This window comes from Truncatella angustata (assembly GCF_020726525.1).
Source record: "Truncatella angustata strain MPI-SDFR-AT-0073 chromosome Unknown BKA67scaffold_1, whole genome shotgun sequence".
Classification (NCBI taxonomy): Eukaryota; Fungi; Ascomycota; class Sordariomycetes; order Amphisphaeriales; family Sporocadaceae; genus Truncatella; species Truncatella angustata.
In genome coordinates, this window is record NW_025763381.1 from 3741467 (window position 1) to 3757630 (window position 16164).

At 52.8% G+C, this 16164-nt stretch overlaps 4 protein-coding genes across 4 annotated transcripts; 3 read left to right on the plus strand and 1 right to left on the minus strand.

The window, feature by feature from the left end:
• Positions 1-283: 283 nt before the first annotated feature.
• Positions 284-1757, plus strand: BKA67DRAFT_36938 (uncharacterized protein). Its single transcript, XM_046096474.1, has 3 exons — positions 284-1128; positions 1190-1397; positions 1455-1757. Exons 1-3 carry the CDS (start codon positions 390-392, stop codon positions 1498-1500), a joined length of 993 nt encoding a protein of 330 aa, XP_045964159.1. The 5' UTR covers positions 284-389; the 3' UTR covers positions 1501-1757.
• On the minus strand, positions 1107-2954 carry BKA67DRAFT_546585 (uroporphyrinogen decarboxylase). The gene is made up of 5 exons (XM_046101400.1): positions 2771-2954; positions 2636-2677; positions 2048-2580; positions 1456-1991; positions 1107-1398 (listed from the first exon to the last, which is right to left on the minus strand). Exons 1-4 carry the CDS (start codon positions 2910-2912, stop codon positions 1527-1529), a joined length of 1182 nt encoding a protein of 393 aa, XP_045964160.1. The 5' UTR covers positions 2913-2954; the 3' UTR covers positions 1107-1398; positions 1456-1526.
• A 653-nt stretch (positions 2955-3607) lies between these two features.
• On the plus strand, positions 3608-5776 carry BKA67DRAFT_530150 (uncharacterized protein; the record flags this gene model as incomplete). The annotated part of the gene is made up of 1 exon (XM_046099194.1): positions 3608-5776. The coding sequence occupies one exon, from the start codon at positions 3608-3610 to the stop codon at positions 5774-5776; it is 2169 nt and encodes a 722-aa protein (XP_045964161.1).
• Positions 5777-7448: 1672 nt separating this feature from the next.
• Positions 7449-10155, plus strand: BKA67DRAFT_509994 (uncharacterized protein; the record flags this gene model as incomplete). The annotated part of the gene is made up of 4 exons (XM_046097286.1): positions 7449-8024; positions 8112-8696; positions 8744-9991; positions 10045-10155. The coding sequence occupies 4 exons, from the start codon at positions 7449-7451 to the stop codon at positions 10153-10155; spliced, it is 2520 nt and encodes an 839-aa protein (XP_045964162.1).
• Between the last annotated feature and the right edge of the window lie 6009 nt (positions 10156-16164).

Sequence of the window (16164 nt, forward strand, 5' to 3'; positions counted from 1 at the left end):
GGGAAGCCTGGCGTTGGGGAGGTTGACATGGAGTTCGACCCACGATGAGCCTGTTCGGTCGGTCAGAGAGACCGTTTCATATACCACGATTGCATGGGGCTATGCCATTAAATTATGCGCATAGTTCAGAAGATACCACATAGCATTGCAGGGCCGTGTTGTTACCGGTCGCGAGCAGCTTCCGAGATAGGTTTAATGACTCAATCAGTAGATGCGGGTTATAATGACGAACAACGGTGGCTGCACATAACAGCGCTGCAACTTTTGCAAAGTACTTCTCGTATGATATTTGTTCCAAAGTATCCTCGTTCCCACCAGCACGGCACTGTCTCTTATCACCCACCACACCCCGTCCGCCACGCCTCCGGTCGCTTATCATCTAAGACGAAATGCCCGAACCAATAGTCGTGTCGTATACCCAACCATCACCCCACCTCCTATCTCTCCTATCTTCCCACGTTCCGCAAGCTCTCCCGCTGCTGCGCCGTCTGCAGTTCACGCGATTCGCTGGCGGAATTACAGAGCACAGCCGGGTCCTGTTCTTCGGTGCCTCGGGCATTGAGGAGATCACTCGTACAGATGACGACGCCGACGGCGAAGACACCACTACCACCACTGCGGTCTTCACCGCGGCCTACGTCGACCTGTCTCGTTGTCCAGAGACGGAGGTATGGGCCTACTCATCGCTGGAACGCGTGGCCGCGCCGGCATCGGCCGAGCAGATCCAGCAGGCCGGGTCCCAGGCGCTCGCGCTCCTGAGGACGGTGAGGGAGCTGCGCGATGCGTACGACGCCGCCCGCGAGGACAAAAGGGAACAGCCTGCCGTCCTCTTCGGCACGCTCAGCGAGGTGGTCCGCAAGCTCCTACTGGGCCGCGGCGCCGTGTTCGCGTACTGCAGCTTATGGGACAAGTGGGTGTTCCGGCTGGATGCACTGCCGGACGCGGCGGTGGCGCGCGTGGGAGAGGTGATGGAGGAGCAGGGCATGAGCTGGGGGAGGATCGGCAGGGAGGACACCGGGCTGGTCATCTCCAGGAGCAAGATCTCGAGGAAGGAGAAGACGCTCGTGTTGTTGCCTTCGATGGCTATCAAGCTGGGCGATGGCACGCCGATTGCTTGGGCCTTCTTAGGTAAGACAGCCCCCAAGGTTTGGGCAGGTTCGATTCGGAGGCGACTTCTAACAGCATACAGGCACGGATGGATCTCTGATGAGTCTTCATTGTGAGGAACAGCATCGTGGACAGGGCTTTGCCAAAGCCGTGGCGTCCAAACTCATGCGGCATCACCTGAAGGACTTTGGAAGCGATGGCTACTGCATGGCTGATGTAGCACCTGACAATGCCCAGTCTCAAGCTGTTTGCAGAAGCCTTGGAGGCAAGGTCATGTGGACAAGTTCTTGGTTCGTGATACAGTTTTCTCTATTTATCCTTCTATGGTATCTAACAACTTTTTGTAGGAGCAGGATAGACTTGGATCGATCTGCTGGCACTCGGCGATTATGAACATCTGTATGTCATGGTTTTCGGCCTTAGGCACTGCTTATACGTTTGACCTCGGATAGATAGAACTTGAGATCGTCGGGCTTGACCCACGGGGTAATACCATGGCCGAGGTTGGCGATCCACCCCTTCTTACCACCACCAAATCCTTTCACCATATGTTCAACAGTTGCGGTGATATTTTCGTGGGTTCCGTACAAGATGGCAGGATCCGCATTGCCTTGGAATATTGTACGTCTGTTTCCGCGAATCTTGACAGCATCGGCGGGATCTGTACACCAGTCAAGCCCAACAACGTCGTAGCCAAGATCGCAGGATGAGTCGAGCATGGCTGTGGCACCCTTAGGGAAGACAATGGTAGGGACTCGGTCCAGGCCCATTTCCTTCAATCTCAGCGGCAAGTGTTTGGCGATGTATGCCAAGTAGGGTTCGCTGAAAACTTTGAAAGCAGATGGCGATAGCTCGCCAGCATTCGAATCAAAAACTTGAATCAGCTGACAGGCTGGTCAGTAAAGGGTCAGATCAAAGCAGAATGGGCCGGCCGACTTACCTGAGCACCAGCCTTGACTTGCAGAGCCAGGTACTCGACGCAAACTTCTGATATCTTCTGTAGCATAGCTCTTGAGGCCTCCGCATATTTGTAAATCCATGTCTTGCTTTCTCTGTTTGTCTTGGAATCGTTGCCAACCATGTAACACAGGAGAGTCCAGGGGGCGCCGCAGAAACCAATCAAAGGTACTCGCCCGTTCAACTTCTTCCTTGTGAGAGTGATGGCCTTGTAGACATAGTCCAACTCTGATGCGACATCGACATTCCCACCGAGGACCTGTTCGTACTGGCCATCGTCGGGCGACGTCAAGGGTTGCGGGAAGTGTGGGCCCTTCTTGTCGACCATCTCGACGTGCATTCCCATGGCCTGGGGGATGACGAGGATGTCAGAGAATATGATAGAGGCATCGAGAAGACCGTCAAAGCGCTCAATGGGTTGGAGGGTAAGAGTCGAGGCGACCTCGGGGTCACGGCAGCATTCGAAGAAGTCGCGGGTGCCCTTTGCTTCGTGATACTCGGGCAGGTATCGACCAGCTGAAAAGTGATCAGCTTCGTTGAGAGGGTTTTCAGTCGATCTGACAAGACATACCCTGTCTCATGATCCATATCGGAGCCCGTTCCACATCTTGGCCTGCAATTTACAGGTTGCAAGTTAGCACTGCAGAGGATGATGAAATAGTGTTTTGTTTTGAGATGTATGCATTTACGCATATCACGTACGCACCCCAGGCGGTCCTCAGAATGAGGTCATTCTTCATTGGGGGGAACTCTTCGGCCATTTCGATCTGCAGGTCAATCTGCAAGGAGGACGACGAGGAGATGAGGAGGTTTGAGACAGAAGCAGAACAAGAGGCGTCGACGTTCATGTCAGCCCCACGTCTTTTGAGGCTTTCCAATTCAATTTCACGGTTGGAGCGTTGGGAGGATCGAGCATCGATCGAGGCATGCAAGTTACCCCGCCATCAGCGAGCACTTGAGCTGAGTACCCGTATCTGTATCTGGACTAACCCAACCTAGTCCAGAAACGTCAACTAACGTTACGCAGGCAAGTTACTGAGGTGCCTCAGTGCCTTTTTCTTAGCAGGACCAAGTGTGTGTGACCAGTGACCATTCGGCGTAGCGTCGAATCTCAGCTCCATGTACACAGCACCTCCCTGTGCAGGCAAGCCCACGATAGTAATGTGCAGTAGGTAGCGTCCACTGTACTGTCCAGTGCAGTTGGTCAAGTGTACCCCCGTCCGGCGCGCTGCCAGGGGCAAGGGGGGTTATTTTGTTAGCGCGGCAGCCACAGGCGTCGGTATGTGGAAGGTTGATTTCGCCGAACGCAGCATTCACTTAGCTACTACGTTAGAATAGCTTCAATATCTGTAAACCGCTCTCAATTCCTTTCATGTCCGCTGCACTGTCACCGCGACACGCCATCGAGCTTCACACCTGCCTCTCGCCGTGTATTCAAAGCCCAGTCTGGGATGGCGACAAGGTAGAACCCCATTGGTACCAATTTGACCAGGACGGCAGCTCTTTCCGACCCTTCGCCGCCGTTCGCTGATCCCTCACGCCGATGGCTCTGCCACAATCTCAATGCTGTAGAGCCATCAACCGCCGACTTCGATCGCCATGTGACAGTGCTTGGATACCGGAGAGCGCCCTCGCCAGTGCCTTCGAGCAGTTTTGTTCCATCTCCAGGGTCACCAGTCGTCGCAATGGCTCAAACGTGCCGGGTCCCTTGGAGAATCGGAGGCGGTTGGGCAGGAGAAATATGGGTGAATTGAATCTCGGGCACATGAATACCCCGGCACCGTTCTGGGACATCGCAAACACGGTCGACTTGACCCAGTGGAGATGGACAGCTCCGAGCGCATTTGAGAACAGGCACCCACAACATGAAGGACCAGAATTCCGGCCATTTCTCGCCTCGTTACAGGACTGGCTGGCAGAATCGTCGGCTCCTCAAAGCTCTCTCTCTCTAGGTGTAGGCTCAAGGGAACTCTGGGATACTTGGGAATCAGATCGTGTGGCAATGGAGGCTGTCGCGCCTGCCAGCTCCTCCGTACGCACCGTAGAGCGTGTCGATACGCCACTGCGACAGATGCCGTCCCATGCATCGAATGACATTTTCGAAAGTTTTGAAGCGCTCACGCGAGAATGTATTGAGACGTTTCAGTCGACTCTATCCGATAGGGGGCGCGCAAGTAAAGGCAAGAGTGCAGAACTGCAGAATTTCTGTGACAGGCTTGCCATGGCCATTGCTGAACAGCACATCTCCCGTGAAGTTCTTCACCGGTTTTTGGCGTGTGTCATGCAGGAAGCACATCTGTGGGCTGTGTCAAGCAGCCTCACTCTGTCGGATAAACAGATCAGCAGCCTATTGCTTCAAATATACACAGCAGTCCATGGTGGACTGACTACGGCCCGTAAGGTGCGCATTGGGTCTTTCGACGACTACCATAGGGTGTATGCTATCCTCTTGGACAGAGCCGCGTGCCTTGAGATCAACAGCCTGCGTTTATTCCAGCAGATCATGGCTAGTATCCCTACCGATGGCCTCTGGCGGTGCACGGCCGAAATCGCTGCCAACATCCACACTTTTCTTGCAGCATTGAGCCGGCCTGTGGTCACGTCTCATCGGGTTGTCGAGGGCAAAGAAAGGAACAATTTAATCCGCCAGGCCAATAAGATGGCAGGTAGCCTTCAACATCTCAGCTCAGACATGCCAGTTCACCTCAGCATATTAGACAGCGTGACAGACCGATTGGCTAGTGAACGACTTGCTAGTCCCAACGGACATGAAGCACTAGACGTCGATTTGAAGCGCTTCTGCTGGCTGCACTTGCTTGCCCGACTACCTCAACTAAGCACCGAATATCTAGCCACAGCATGCAATTTGCTAGACACCAGTCAATCTGCTGTTCCGCTCACACAACGACAGATATGTGAATTCTTTCTGGCACGGATCAACAGTCGGTACTCTGTCAAAGACATCAAGGTGATTTATGATACACTGAATGCCTCCTCGGACACTGCGTGCTATGCTAGCGTGAGTAGCAAGCTGTGGACAACAGGTCAACATCGCTATGTCAAAATTCTTGCCGACTTCCTCCGGCATCTTGGCCGGCAACAGGACATCAAACACGTCGTTTCTGGACTCAGAAACCATGTCAACAATGACTCAAAGCCACTGGCAAACCTCGCAATTGGCCTCGGACACCCACAACTAGCGTTGTGGGTATATATTCGCTATCATCAAAGCCGATGGAAATCGAAAACATTCTGGAGTACGGCCTTTGCTCAAGAAACTCTGCACCAGCTGATGGACTTCAAAGAAATGAAATCGGAAAAAATTCTGGATGCACTCAGGATTTATCCTGTGAAACGCACCAAACGGAAGTCACAGCAATCAATGCTCACGCAGAATCGTATTCGTATGACAGAGAAGGCAGCCATTTCGTTGGCACGCACGCGCCACATTTCCGAAACAACAGCTCTTGCGCGTATCACCCGTTGTATAACATTTCTTCAGAGCCATAATACGCCAGTCTCGCCACAAGTTCTTCGTGCTCTCTTCCAAATCGTCACTAGAGATCTTGCGGCCGGAAAGCCGGGGCGTACAACTCGATTGAGATGGTTCCTTAGCTTGCTGCTCAAGGAGACTGACACTAGTAACGTCGTGGAGGTTGGACAGGCTCTGGAAAGATGGAGGCGCCAACTATACCCCGATAAGAGCAGGTGATGCAGTCATAGACCAGGCGCTGAAAGCAGCGTCCAGAACGGATATATTGCCTAAAAGAAAGAAAGAAAGAAGAGATCACTTCCCGCATTCGAGGAACGGAACCCGTAATACAAAGAGTGACGTATAATCAGTATGAATACGCCAAGCTCAACGGCCTGCCAATGTTTTGACACTACGAGATTGATACCCCATATTGGAATATAGATCTCAATGGTTGTCCTTGGTGTACATATAACATTAAGAAATACCAAAGATGCAACACGCAACGGACACAGGAGCTTGGGACATTAGAGTCGTGACAATGGTTGGTCACTCCTCCGGCGAACTTCGCTAGGGAGCCAGCTTTGGGATATTTGATTGGTATTGCACGTATTTTCAGAACTGGAAGCGAGGACGACCTTACGTTGTCCTCCGTTGCACAACGGTCGGATCTCTCAGATTCTTAACCCCTTACCCTCTGCGATACCCTCTCAGACGTCACGATCTCTGCGGCCAAGCTTACCTTATCTCGATGCGGCACCATATACTAGAAGCCCAACCAAACTCTCCGTTCTCTGAGCCCAGCCAAACTTCCCTGCCAACTAATGGTCCTTTCAGACAGACTGTTGATCCCTTACATCTCCCTTGCTGTCAACTCAAACGCAGAATTCGCCGACTGACAGCCCGTACCCGTAAGGGCCGACTTCTTTTCCCACCCACGTGAATCCGAGACAGTCCTGAGCGCTAACTCGGAGAACGGTACATGACACTTGCACAATTTAACTTAGAAAACGTGTTGGGGCTGGAGACAAGCCGGCGAAGCGTGAGTTGGATATCTCGTGATTGGCCGCCACGAAACTCAAAGCTGGTGACAGTACAAATCCGGTCGAATTCCTCTAATCCTGTGCTCTTGACAACCCAAATGCTACTTGCTGCATCAAGCCAGAGGCTTTTCCCACGTTACACGGCAAAGGGGACAAGTTGCTTCTTTTTGCGTGCGTCTGTATGTGCGAAGCGCCCCGCGTTTAAGTCTTGCACCACCATACCTCAAGTTTCGACGCGGGGATAGTGCATAAGTCAGTTGCATTCATCTCATCTTCCCCGAGGAGGCGAAAACTGAATTACCAGATCTCTTTTTTTCTTCTCCTCTTGTTTCTGGATGTCTGCGCCTGGCATCACAGCAATTGCCGAAAGAACCGCCACGAGCTTGCGCGGAACAGTCACAGAAAACGTAGGGCTGGTTGCCGTTGATTGTATGCCTGCGGTGCTTGCCGCTTGACTCTGCTTGACTCGACATCGCTCCTCTCATATTATATACGAACACAAACATCCCCCCACCGAATCTTGCAGGTCGCCCGCCCACCTAGACGCTTTTTTCATTTTTACGTCCGTATCGCTATTGCTTAACCTGCAGAAACCCCAACGTTCTCAATCTACCGGTCTGGTCCTGCAATCCTATTGATCTTTCGCCATTCAAAGCGACCTGGCCATTGGTTACTGGTGAGATCTGGCATAAATCTGTGCCCAAATGAGCCTATGAAATTCCATGTATCATTATCCACATCCGGCGGCACAGATTCCGGGCTTCCAGGCCCCCCGTCAAAGTGCAGCGGGAATTGAAGTTGGAGTGGGAGCGCGAGCTCAACCAAGGTCCGATAGCTTCCCACCAGAGGATCGCGCAGCCTCAACAAGCATGGAGCAGCACCACCACCATTACGATTACGCACCTTCGCAGCCGAGCCAAGCTCCTCCCGGACTGGACGCCGTCCCTAATGGCACAGCAAATGCCGCCGCCTCTCCGGCAGTGGGTATGAAGCCCATTCGTCGGCGCAATCGCATGATTAATAGTTGCTTGGAATGCCGCAAGCGCAAATTGAAATGTAGCAAGACCTCTCCAGCTTGCATGAACTGTCTCAAGTCGGGCCGCGACTGCTTGTACATTGGCCCTAAACTGGACGAGGCATCTCAACTGCGATTAGCAGAGATCAAGGAGAAGCAAGGCTCATTAGAACGACAACTTGAACGGGATGTTGCCAAGTCGACAACCTCGAAAAGTGCCCTGCAGCAACGCATTCTGGCTGATGAGGTCGAGGATGACTATGACGAAGAGCGCGACCTGGAGGCGACGCCCCTGGTGGCATTGGACATGACCTATGAAGACGATGCAGACGGGGGCACTGACGAGATGATCGATCTCGGTATTCAAATCGGCAAGATGCGCATCACTGAAAGGATTGGTGGACTGGCAAGGCCAAGATTATCAGATGAGGTATGTGTGTTACGAAACCATTGGCAGACTGTGGCGAGCCAACACAACCGGCATTAGTTGAAGCTTGTTGACAACCAATGTGTCTAGTTATCCGCCGGTCTGTCAGGCCAGCGCTCGCCCGCACCAACGCCGAGCTACGGAGGCACGCCGTCTGGTGGACTGCCTCCAGGAATGGGGCCCCCACCCGGCATGGATAATATGTCTGATGGGGGTACGTCTGAAATGTCGATGCCGGATTTCCTGAAACCTGGCGCTCAATTTCTTGCGCCGGGCAGTGGGTTCTTCTTCGGACAGGTGGTTGAGCAACCGTCCATCCTGTCATTCTTGCCTCACAGACCTCAGGCGGACAAACTTATGAGGCAGTACTTCTCAGCTGTCCATCCTATAGCACCTTGCTGCCATCGACCTACACTTGAGAATCTATACGCGCAGTTCTGGGAAGAAGTCAACGCAAACTATGAGCCGCGCCCATCGATGCAGGCGGTCATCTTTGCCGCATTATTCAGTGGCGCTGTGGCTATGGACGAGAATGAGGTATACCAAGAGCTGGGACCCTTCCCGAAAGGCAACTGGATGGCTAGTTTGAAGCTGGGAACCGAGACTGCCCTGGGAAAAGCCAACTTTTTGCGAACGACCAAGGTGGAAACAATGCAGGCGTTCATCATGTACATGGTAAGGACCAAAGCCACCTCAAACGAGTGCTTGCTAATGTTGATAAGCTCCCATTGTGCAGAGCGGAGGTCTCACGGGCGCATTCTGTACTCGTAGGCGCCGCAGCTCGGATGGCTGAGTGCATGGGGCTGCATCGAGACGGTGACGCATATGGGCTTTCACCGCTGGAGACACATGTTCGCCGTCTATTGTGGCATCAGCTATGCTTTTTGGACGTTCGTACCTGCGAAGCTCAAGGGCCGAAGCCTGTCATCAGAAGGGAGGACTATGACACAAAGCTACCGATCAACTGCAACGAAGAAGACTTTACTCATGCAATAGTACCACCGGAAGCCTCTGAGCATTTCACAACCAACACGCTAGCCTTGATACGCTTTGAGATTAATGAAATGATGCGGATCATCTGGCTCGACAGGCGACGGCTCGAAGTACGCAAGACAACGCTGACTGCTGTTCTTACTAAGATCGAGAACTTTAGACGGCGTATGTCGGAGAAGTACGATCACCTACTGGATACCACCCAACCGATGCAACGCTACGCCAAGTGTGTCATGTACCTCTTGACCTACCGCCTACACGTAATGGTACTTCACCCTTACCACTCCAATGCCGCAAGCCCTATGCCCCCACGCCTTGGCTCGCTGCTGATAACTTCTGGTATCCTAATTTGTGAGCTTGCGATACAGCTGGAGACAAATCAGAACTTTCAGGAGTGGTCCTGGTACCTGGGAGCTTATTTCCAATATCAAATTGCGCTGCTTCTGGCGACAGAGGTCTACTTTCGCCCAATGTCCCGCGAAGCAGACCGTATATGGGCATGTCTGGACTACGTCTTTGGCATGGATCGCCGGCTGCCGCCTGAGGTGAAAGGACCACAACTCTTGGCGGAAGTGCAGGGCAAGACCGCTGTATACATGCGTATGCGCAAGATGCGAGGTCCGAGCAGCTTAGCCAGGGCCCAAACATCGACGAGTGTTGTTGGTGGTACTAGCAGAGCAAATTCGGTTGCGTCTCTCAGCGGCTACTCTTCCCAGCACATGTCGCCCGCACCAAACATGAAGACAGAAGCACTGGCTACACCGCCGCCGATGCAGCCAGGCATGCCGCCTCAACAACCACAGCCACAGATGGTGTTCGCTGGCGTTTCGGATGGCCAAGCTCTGTGGAGTTTGCCGCCGATGCACCACGAAAGCCCCGGCAGCAGCGACACATCGAGCGTGGGACATACTCAAGGTGTAAACATGACAGCTCCTCACTCTGCAGCCATGGGCAATATTATGGATACTATTGATTGGGTATGCCCACTCCCTGTATTCTTGAACTCGGAAATATGCTAACCTAGATATAGGATACTATGTACGCTCTCTTCCCAAATGATCCATCAACTGGTGGTCTTAGCATACAAGGATATCATGACCCAACCTTTGGAATGTTTAATTGGTCTGCTACGGCTCAATAGCGGTACTGTGGGAGTCGCATCATAAAAGATATAGTTGATACATACGAGAATATACGGGAACATATGGGAATACATGGGAATGTGTGGGAATTGTACATAAAAATGCATGTTACAGAGTCCTTGTCTTGGCGCTCAGGAGACGTTGAACTTGCTCAGAAGATCGAAAGTTTAACAGGATGGGCAAAGACGACGGTGTTGAAATCTGTAAACACTACTAGAACAGCAGCTGGTTTCCTCTGATGTTATGACAACAAGAAATTCTTACGAGTTGACCATCATTCGAAATAAAGCACAAGGTATTGCTGGAGGGATTCTTTTCTTTTTGTGAGATTTGGTTGATTATGGGGCCGAATAAGGAACCGAAAACCTGGTACCGCAACCATCAGCATCTCTTTCAGTTGAGTCTGTCGATATACGCATCTCTATTTCGGGATAGCGTTGTCGTTTGCAAGGCACATAAATCCGGACGAAGACAGTCGTCCTATCAACGGACCGGTATTGTTCACCTGCCGTGCCGTCCCCGGTGTATGCCTACCAACTTGCTGATCACTGATTCTAGTTTCTCAAGCTCTTGCATCCTTGAGTGGTGTAACGTCGGAGAACCCGAAGGAACACTTTTAGCACGCAAGGCTCAATATTCAAGCTGTCGAGGATGTCGTTAATTTTCCAAGGTTCCCCAAGATTTGCGCCCCTGTCTATTGAATTTCCTATTGTAGAAACTTTTTGAAGAGAGAAAGGCTGTGGCTACTGTAAATAAGCCACAACGGTTCGGGGCGTTTCTCGAGCCATGGGGGCCGAGCCTCTCGACGGTTACCCTGGTGGAATTCAACAACCTATTGTTATCCGTGCGATGACACGGGCAATGGCGAGGTGGCCCTGACTATTTTTTTTGACCTTCATATATACTCTGCAAGTTCAAGTAGGCTGAGTAGAATATGACCTCTGTTTGCATGGGATGGGTCGCTTAATTTGGCGCTTAACCTTTTTCCTCAAAGAATCCCCATCATCACTTTGTTTGGAACCGCCGACCAATGCAAACACTACTTGGCGTGTTTTCTACAATTTCACTGACCACGAACTGTTCCCTTTGGGTCAGATGGACACAGAGTATGCCGGGAGCCCATTTGGTTGAGAAGCGTTGGGGGGGCAGGAGTAAAAGGCCCAACGATGGCACAATTTCATGCGTATGTAGTATCCGAATCTATCCGAAATTTTCGTCGCGACCCAGGAAATATTCATCCCGCGTCCGGTAGGGATGAACCGTCCATGAAAGAAGGAGTATTGCGTGCTTTGTGTACCAAATTTGACTGGATGCAAAATGGGAGCCCTCCGTGGGTCGCAGCGAGTGAGCATTGCGGTCGCAGATTCTAAGCGATCCGCGTAACTCCTGAATCATGCTATCAAGGCCACTCAGGGGAGGAGGGGGGAAAGAGGTTCATGGTCGATGCAGAGGCGGAAATTTCTTGATCTCAACCATCGATACGCTCGCTTCCAAATTTGACTGTTCTTCATTCGAGCAGCCCCAGCCTACCACCGCACAAGAGAAGGAACGAGGCGCATGAATAGCGCTCCAGAGGGGCTAAAAAAATGTGCTCCTGGGAAGGGAGGCCTTCACGCGCCATTCTTCCTAATACACACGCTCTTTGGGCTCTCCTCTAGTTTCTAGTATTGGCGGCTAGATAAAACTCGGCGATATATGATCTCGCTCTCAAGTTAATTTGTGAGTCGTTTCTCAGCCGCCGAAGAAAGGAGTAAATTTCTCGGAAGCTCTCCCGGCTCATATCTAAGGTTTCCAATTCATATCGACACCGGTGATAGAAGAGCCTCAATAACTTCTAGCGGATAGTATGTCGCTTTCCATTTTGTTAGAAATAAAAGAAACGAGGCATTATATTTGTAAGGAATCTTTCTATATAGTGTGGCAACGAATATATTCCCCGAGATTACCATCCTTCTATTGACGGTGGGCCCACTGTTTTTGAATGTCACATATAGATATTAAGAGTACGGAAACGCGTTTGGGGAGCGAGAAAGTTCCTCCTCTGGAGAGGAAGGATATGTGTTCGACATAAGGCCCTCTCTAGGGAGAGAAAAAGCGTTATGTGGGAACCGGAACAGCTCTCCTTGGGAGCAAAGAAACATCACTGGGATGAGGATGCGTTCAAAACCGAGTCATCGCGGTACAAAGACTGAAACCATGTGCGGCTTAGGAAATGCGTTTCTGGCGCTGAAGGCTTCAGCTAAGTTGCTGGTATCGAATATTGCTTATCGGCATGGTGCAAGAAGAAACGCGGTTGCACCAAGCGATGGGATGTTGACATCATGGATGTACTTGATCAAGTTAGCATGACTAGAACTACCGAAGGACGTCGCGAGAACATTTACGTTGATGATACTTGGTGCTGTTGGCATTGTTGTAAGAGTGATTTCAAAGCACCAATAATAAAGCCTGAGTATGTTGAGTAAAGTTATGAATTAAGGAATAGTCGTATCATATCTCATTAAGTTTACATAAAATTTTCGTAAAGAAAACCATTAAAACCCGGTACGCACCAGAAGATATATAAATAAATAAATAAAAAAAGCCCGAGACAAACCAAGTGACATGCCCATCTTTCAACGCCGAGGATATCTTGTACGTGGAAAAGATAAGAAACGAATCGTAGCCGCGAAAAAAAAAAAACATTGTAACCCAATTTCCAGTCCCCTCCCACCGGTTTTATTTCCTTCTTTCATCCCATAAATAATCATCTTCGTAACTGCGAGTATGCTGACATGTAGCTACTCTATATGGCGCCGTCCATAGGATCGGCTTGTGAGCCCGGGGACATGGGCAAGCTGATGGCGCTCTTCATACCGACGCTGGGAGTGGCGCCTCGGCTTAGTGGCGCACCACCAAACTCTGATGAAGGTGTCACCATGCGAATGGATCGGTGACTGCTCCTCTTGATGAGGACCTGAGCAGGACAGACAACGATCTCGTCGTCGCCTACGCCATTGTCATCACCCTTCTTGACGACGAGAGGGAAGAGGACCATGCGCACGACGGCGCCCTGAGCCTCAAGCTCCTCGTTGGGTACGGAGCCGCCCGAACGCTCGTTCATGAGGGAGGCGTTGAAGGCAACCGTCTCGGCCAAGTCGCCATTGGCGTCGTACTCTGGTTGTAGGGGTGGGAGCATCATATACTCGGCGCGCTGGGTGCGCATCTCGATGCTCAGATCGACAGCTTCGCGCAGGACGCGGCGAAGCTGTGATTGGATTTGGTTCTCCATGTTGGATGGAGGTGGCAGTATCTTGGACAGCGTCTCCAAGATGGCCTGAACGACAGCTTCCGTGTCGTCGTTGCGCTGGTCGCCGAACGCGGGGCGGCGGGACAGGAGCGTGAGAGTGACGGCTCGCCACTGACGGACGGCGTGCGGAGGGCCGACGTCAGACAGCAGCTTCTCGAGCGTCTTGAGCTTTTGACGCTGCTCGCGGTCCATGCCGAAGAGGTAGCGTGTGAATACGTACTCCCAGATCATGTGCATGGTCATGGACATGAAGATGTCGCGGCGCCTGACGCGATCGCTGAGGTAGTTGTCGACATCGGAGCCGTCGAGCACCGTGTTGTCAAGCCTGTCGACAACCTTGACGTCGTTGATCTCGGCCGTCAGACGAGATGCGCGCATGTCGGAGAACTTGGAGAAGCGTAGCACCCACTGTTGGACATGGGCGCATAGCTGTTGGCAGCGGTGGTCGAAGTGATCCTCGTCCTTGAGCTTCAGGAAGTCGGCGTCCGGGGGCTTGGCGGCGAGGATCTGCTGTTGCATGGCGCGGACCTGTTGCTTTGTGGCCTCGAGCGCGGCCCGCAACTGCTCGATCTCGGCGTCCCTGTCTTGCAGCGTCTTGTCGAAGTTGCGGCGCATGCCCTCGAGCTCGGAAGAGGCTGAGGCATGTTGCAGCTCCAAGTGGGTATATCGCTCATTGTGCTGTGTGGCGAGCTGGGAATTGGCGCTGTGCAGGCCGTCGTTGACCTCCTTGAGGCGTTGGACCTCCCTCTTGTATTCGTCGAGGCTGGAGCGCAGTTGCTCGATCAAGGCGTCGCGCTCGTTTATGGTGACGGCGGCGCGCTGGTTGAGGTTGTTGTCGGCCTGTAGCTTGGCCTCGGAAAGGGCACGGTTTTCGGCGATCAATTGGTCGACTTTACTTTCGAGCTCGAGGACTTGCATGCTCTGTCGGCGACGCATTGAATGGGGTCTGGTCGGGGACCTTGGGGAGCCAATGCGGCCCTCGCCCACGCCGTCCTGTGGTGGAGAGCGGTCAGCACAATACAGTAAACGTGGGCCGATTTGCAGTGGTTGGGGAGGAACAGCTAGACTTACATATACGTCGGTCATGTCCCTCGATCGGACACGGCCTTCATTGGCCACGGGCGTAGTCGCTCGGAAGGATCGTGAAGCTCTTCGCTCCAACTTGTTGTTCTGGTCGCTGGTCTTGGACTTGTCGTTTTCCTGCAGGAGTGATGCAGCGGCAGCGACAGCGACAGCGACACCGCCCACCGCAGCAGCTCCACCCAGTGTAGCGGCAACAGAGGCAGAGGGAGAGGCAGAAGGAGAAGAAGCAGCTGCAGCGCTAATGGCATCCTTGTCGCCCCTAGCGGTGGCCCTTGCCGAATGTCCCCGGCGGTGGGTATGGCTATCATTCCCTGGGGGGTGGGAAGATGAAGAAGCCGAAGGAGGAGAGGAAGCAGGGTCGTTGTTGTTGTCGTCCTTCTTGTGCTGGCTCATGGACCGCAAGTCCCCGCTCATCCGCTTGTCCACTCTTCTCAGTGGTGGGGTCTGAGCCCCCGACGACCGAAGGCTGCCTGGCGTTTCAGGCCGCAAATTCAAGTTCAACGGCTCTGGTGTTCGAAGCCGCGAAATGCTCGTGTTGGACGCTGAACGCCGGGCTGCAACCTCCGCTCCTGGACTCCCTTCTCGGCTCATGCTCAGACTGTCCGAGATGCTCCTTTGGCCAAAAGCATGGGGAGTCAGCGCAGGACTCGCGCGCCCCCCGATGTTTTGGTATCTGCCCGCGCCCCGTGTCTTGGCCTCAGTCGTGTGTGGCTTGTTCTTTTTCTCCGGGTCTGGTGATGCTTCGCCCATTGTCCGGCTAGGTGTGTCCAGGCGTGGTGTTTCATCCCCCAGATTTGACTTGCGTAGCTTTCTCTCCGATGCTTTTGGTGTGTGTACCTCACGAGGCCCCGCCTTCTTGGAAGACTCTGTAGACTCCCATGACAACCGCGCTCCAGTCTCGTCAAACGGCGAAAGGCCTTCCGCTTTCCTTGGTGCATGCTCGCCCTCGTCCCTCAAATGCACCCCACTGTCTCGCTGTCTGCTGTCGTCAAAAACACTGCGTGGAACCGGCTGCGGCGAATCTGTTATGACGCCACTGTCTCTGTTGCCCTCTGGAGTCCGCGCGACGACATGGCGTGGCAGTGATTTGGCTTGCTGCTCCTCTTCAGATTCTTCCTCGACCGGTGGCAGGCTCCTTGTAGACATGATTGAACTCCTAGCCCACTCCATCTCCCGGCTAGGCGACATGACTTGCTGACGAATGTCGTGTCTTGGACCGTCCTCCGCACCGCGCTCCACGAATGGTTCCGAGGTATCCAATTCGTCCATGTCTCTCATCAACTTCGATACTGATGTCTCGGCTGACTGGGCCACGGGCCGCTTCAGCTTGTCCGTGGCAAGCAGCTTGGGTCCCGCCGTGCCGGAATTCATCTCCTCCGTTCCTCTGACGGGACTCTCCGGCAACTCCATACTGCTCGCAATGATGTCGTGTGCAATACCGCGAGCTTGGACGTCCTCTACGCTCTTCCCCTGCACCTCTGGCGCTGATGACATTTCGGGTAAGCCATCATCCTCTGCATCTGCTGGAACGTCCCAGAAATCTCCTGTATCTGCATCAAGCCGCCCCCCATCGTTGCCCCCCACAATCCTGCGATCTGAAGATTCCCAAAGTGACGGGTCATCAAAAATATCATCC

Excerpts from the sequence above, each read along its gene's own strand:
- BKA67DRAFT_36938 (XM_046096474.1), top strand. The coding sequence starts at position 390 with ATGCCCGAACCAATAGTCGTGTCGTATACCCAACCATCACCCCACCTC. Across the intron at positions 1,129-1,189 it reads GATTGCTTGGGCCTTCTTAG|GCACGGATGGATCTCTGATG; the intron begins GTAAGACAGCCC and ends AACAGCATACAG. Across the intron at positions 1,398-1,454 it reads GTCATGTGGACAAGTTCTTG|GAGCAGGATAGACTTGGATC; the intron begins GTTCGTGATACA and ends AACTTTTTGTAG.
- BKA67DRAFT_546585 (XM_046101400.1), bottom strand. The coding sequence starts at position 2,912 with ATGAACGTCGACGCCTCTTGTTCTGCTTCTGTCTCAAACCTCCTCATC. Across the intron at positions 2,678-2,770 it reads CATTCTGAGGACCGCCTGGG|GCCAAGATGTGGAACGGGCT; the intron begins GTGCGTACGTGA and ends TGTAAATTGCAG. Across the intron at positions 2,581-2,635 it reads GATATGGATCATGAGACAGG|CTGGTCGATACCTGCCCGAG; the intron begins GTATGTCTTGTC and ends ATCACTTTTCAG.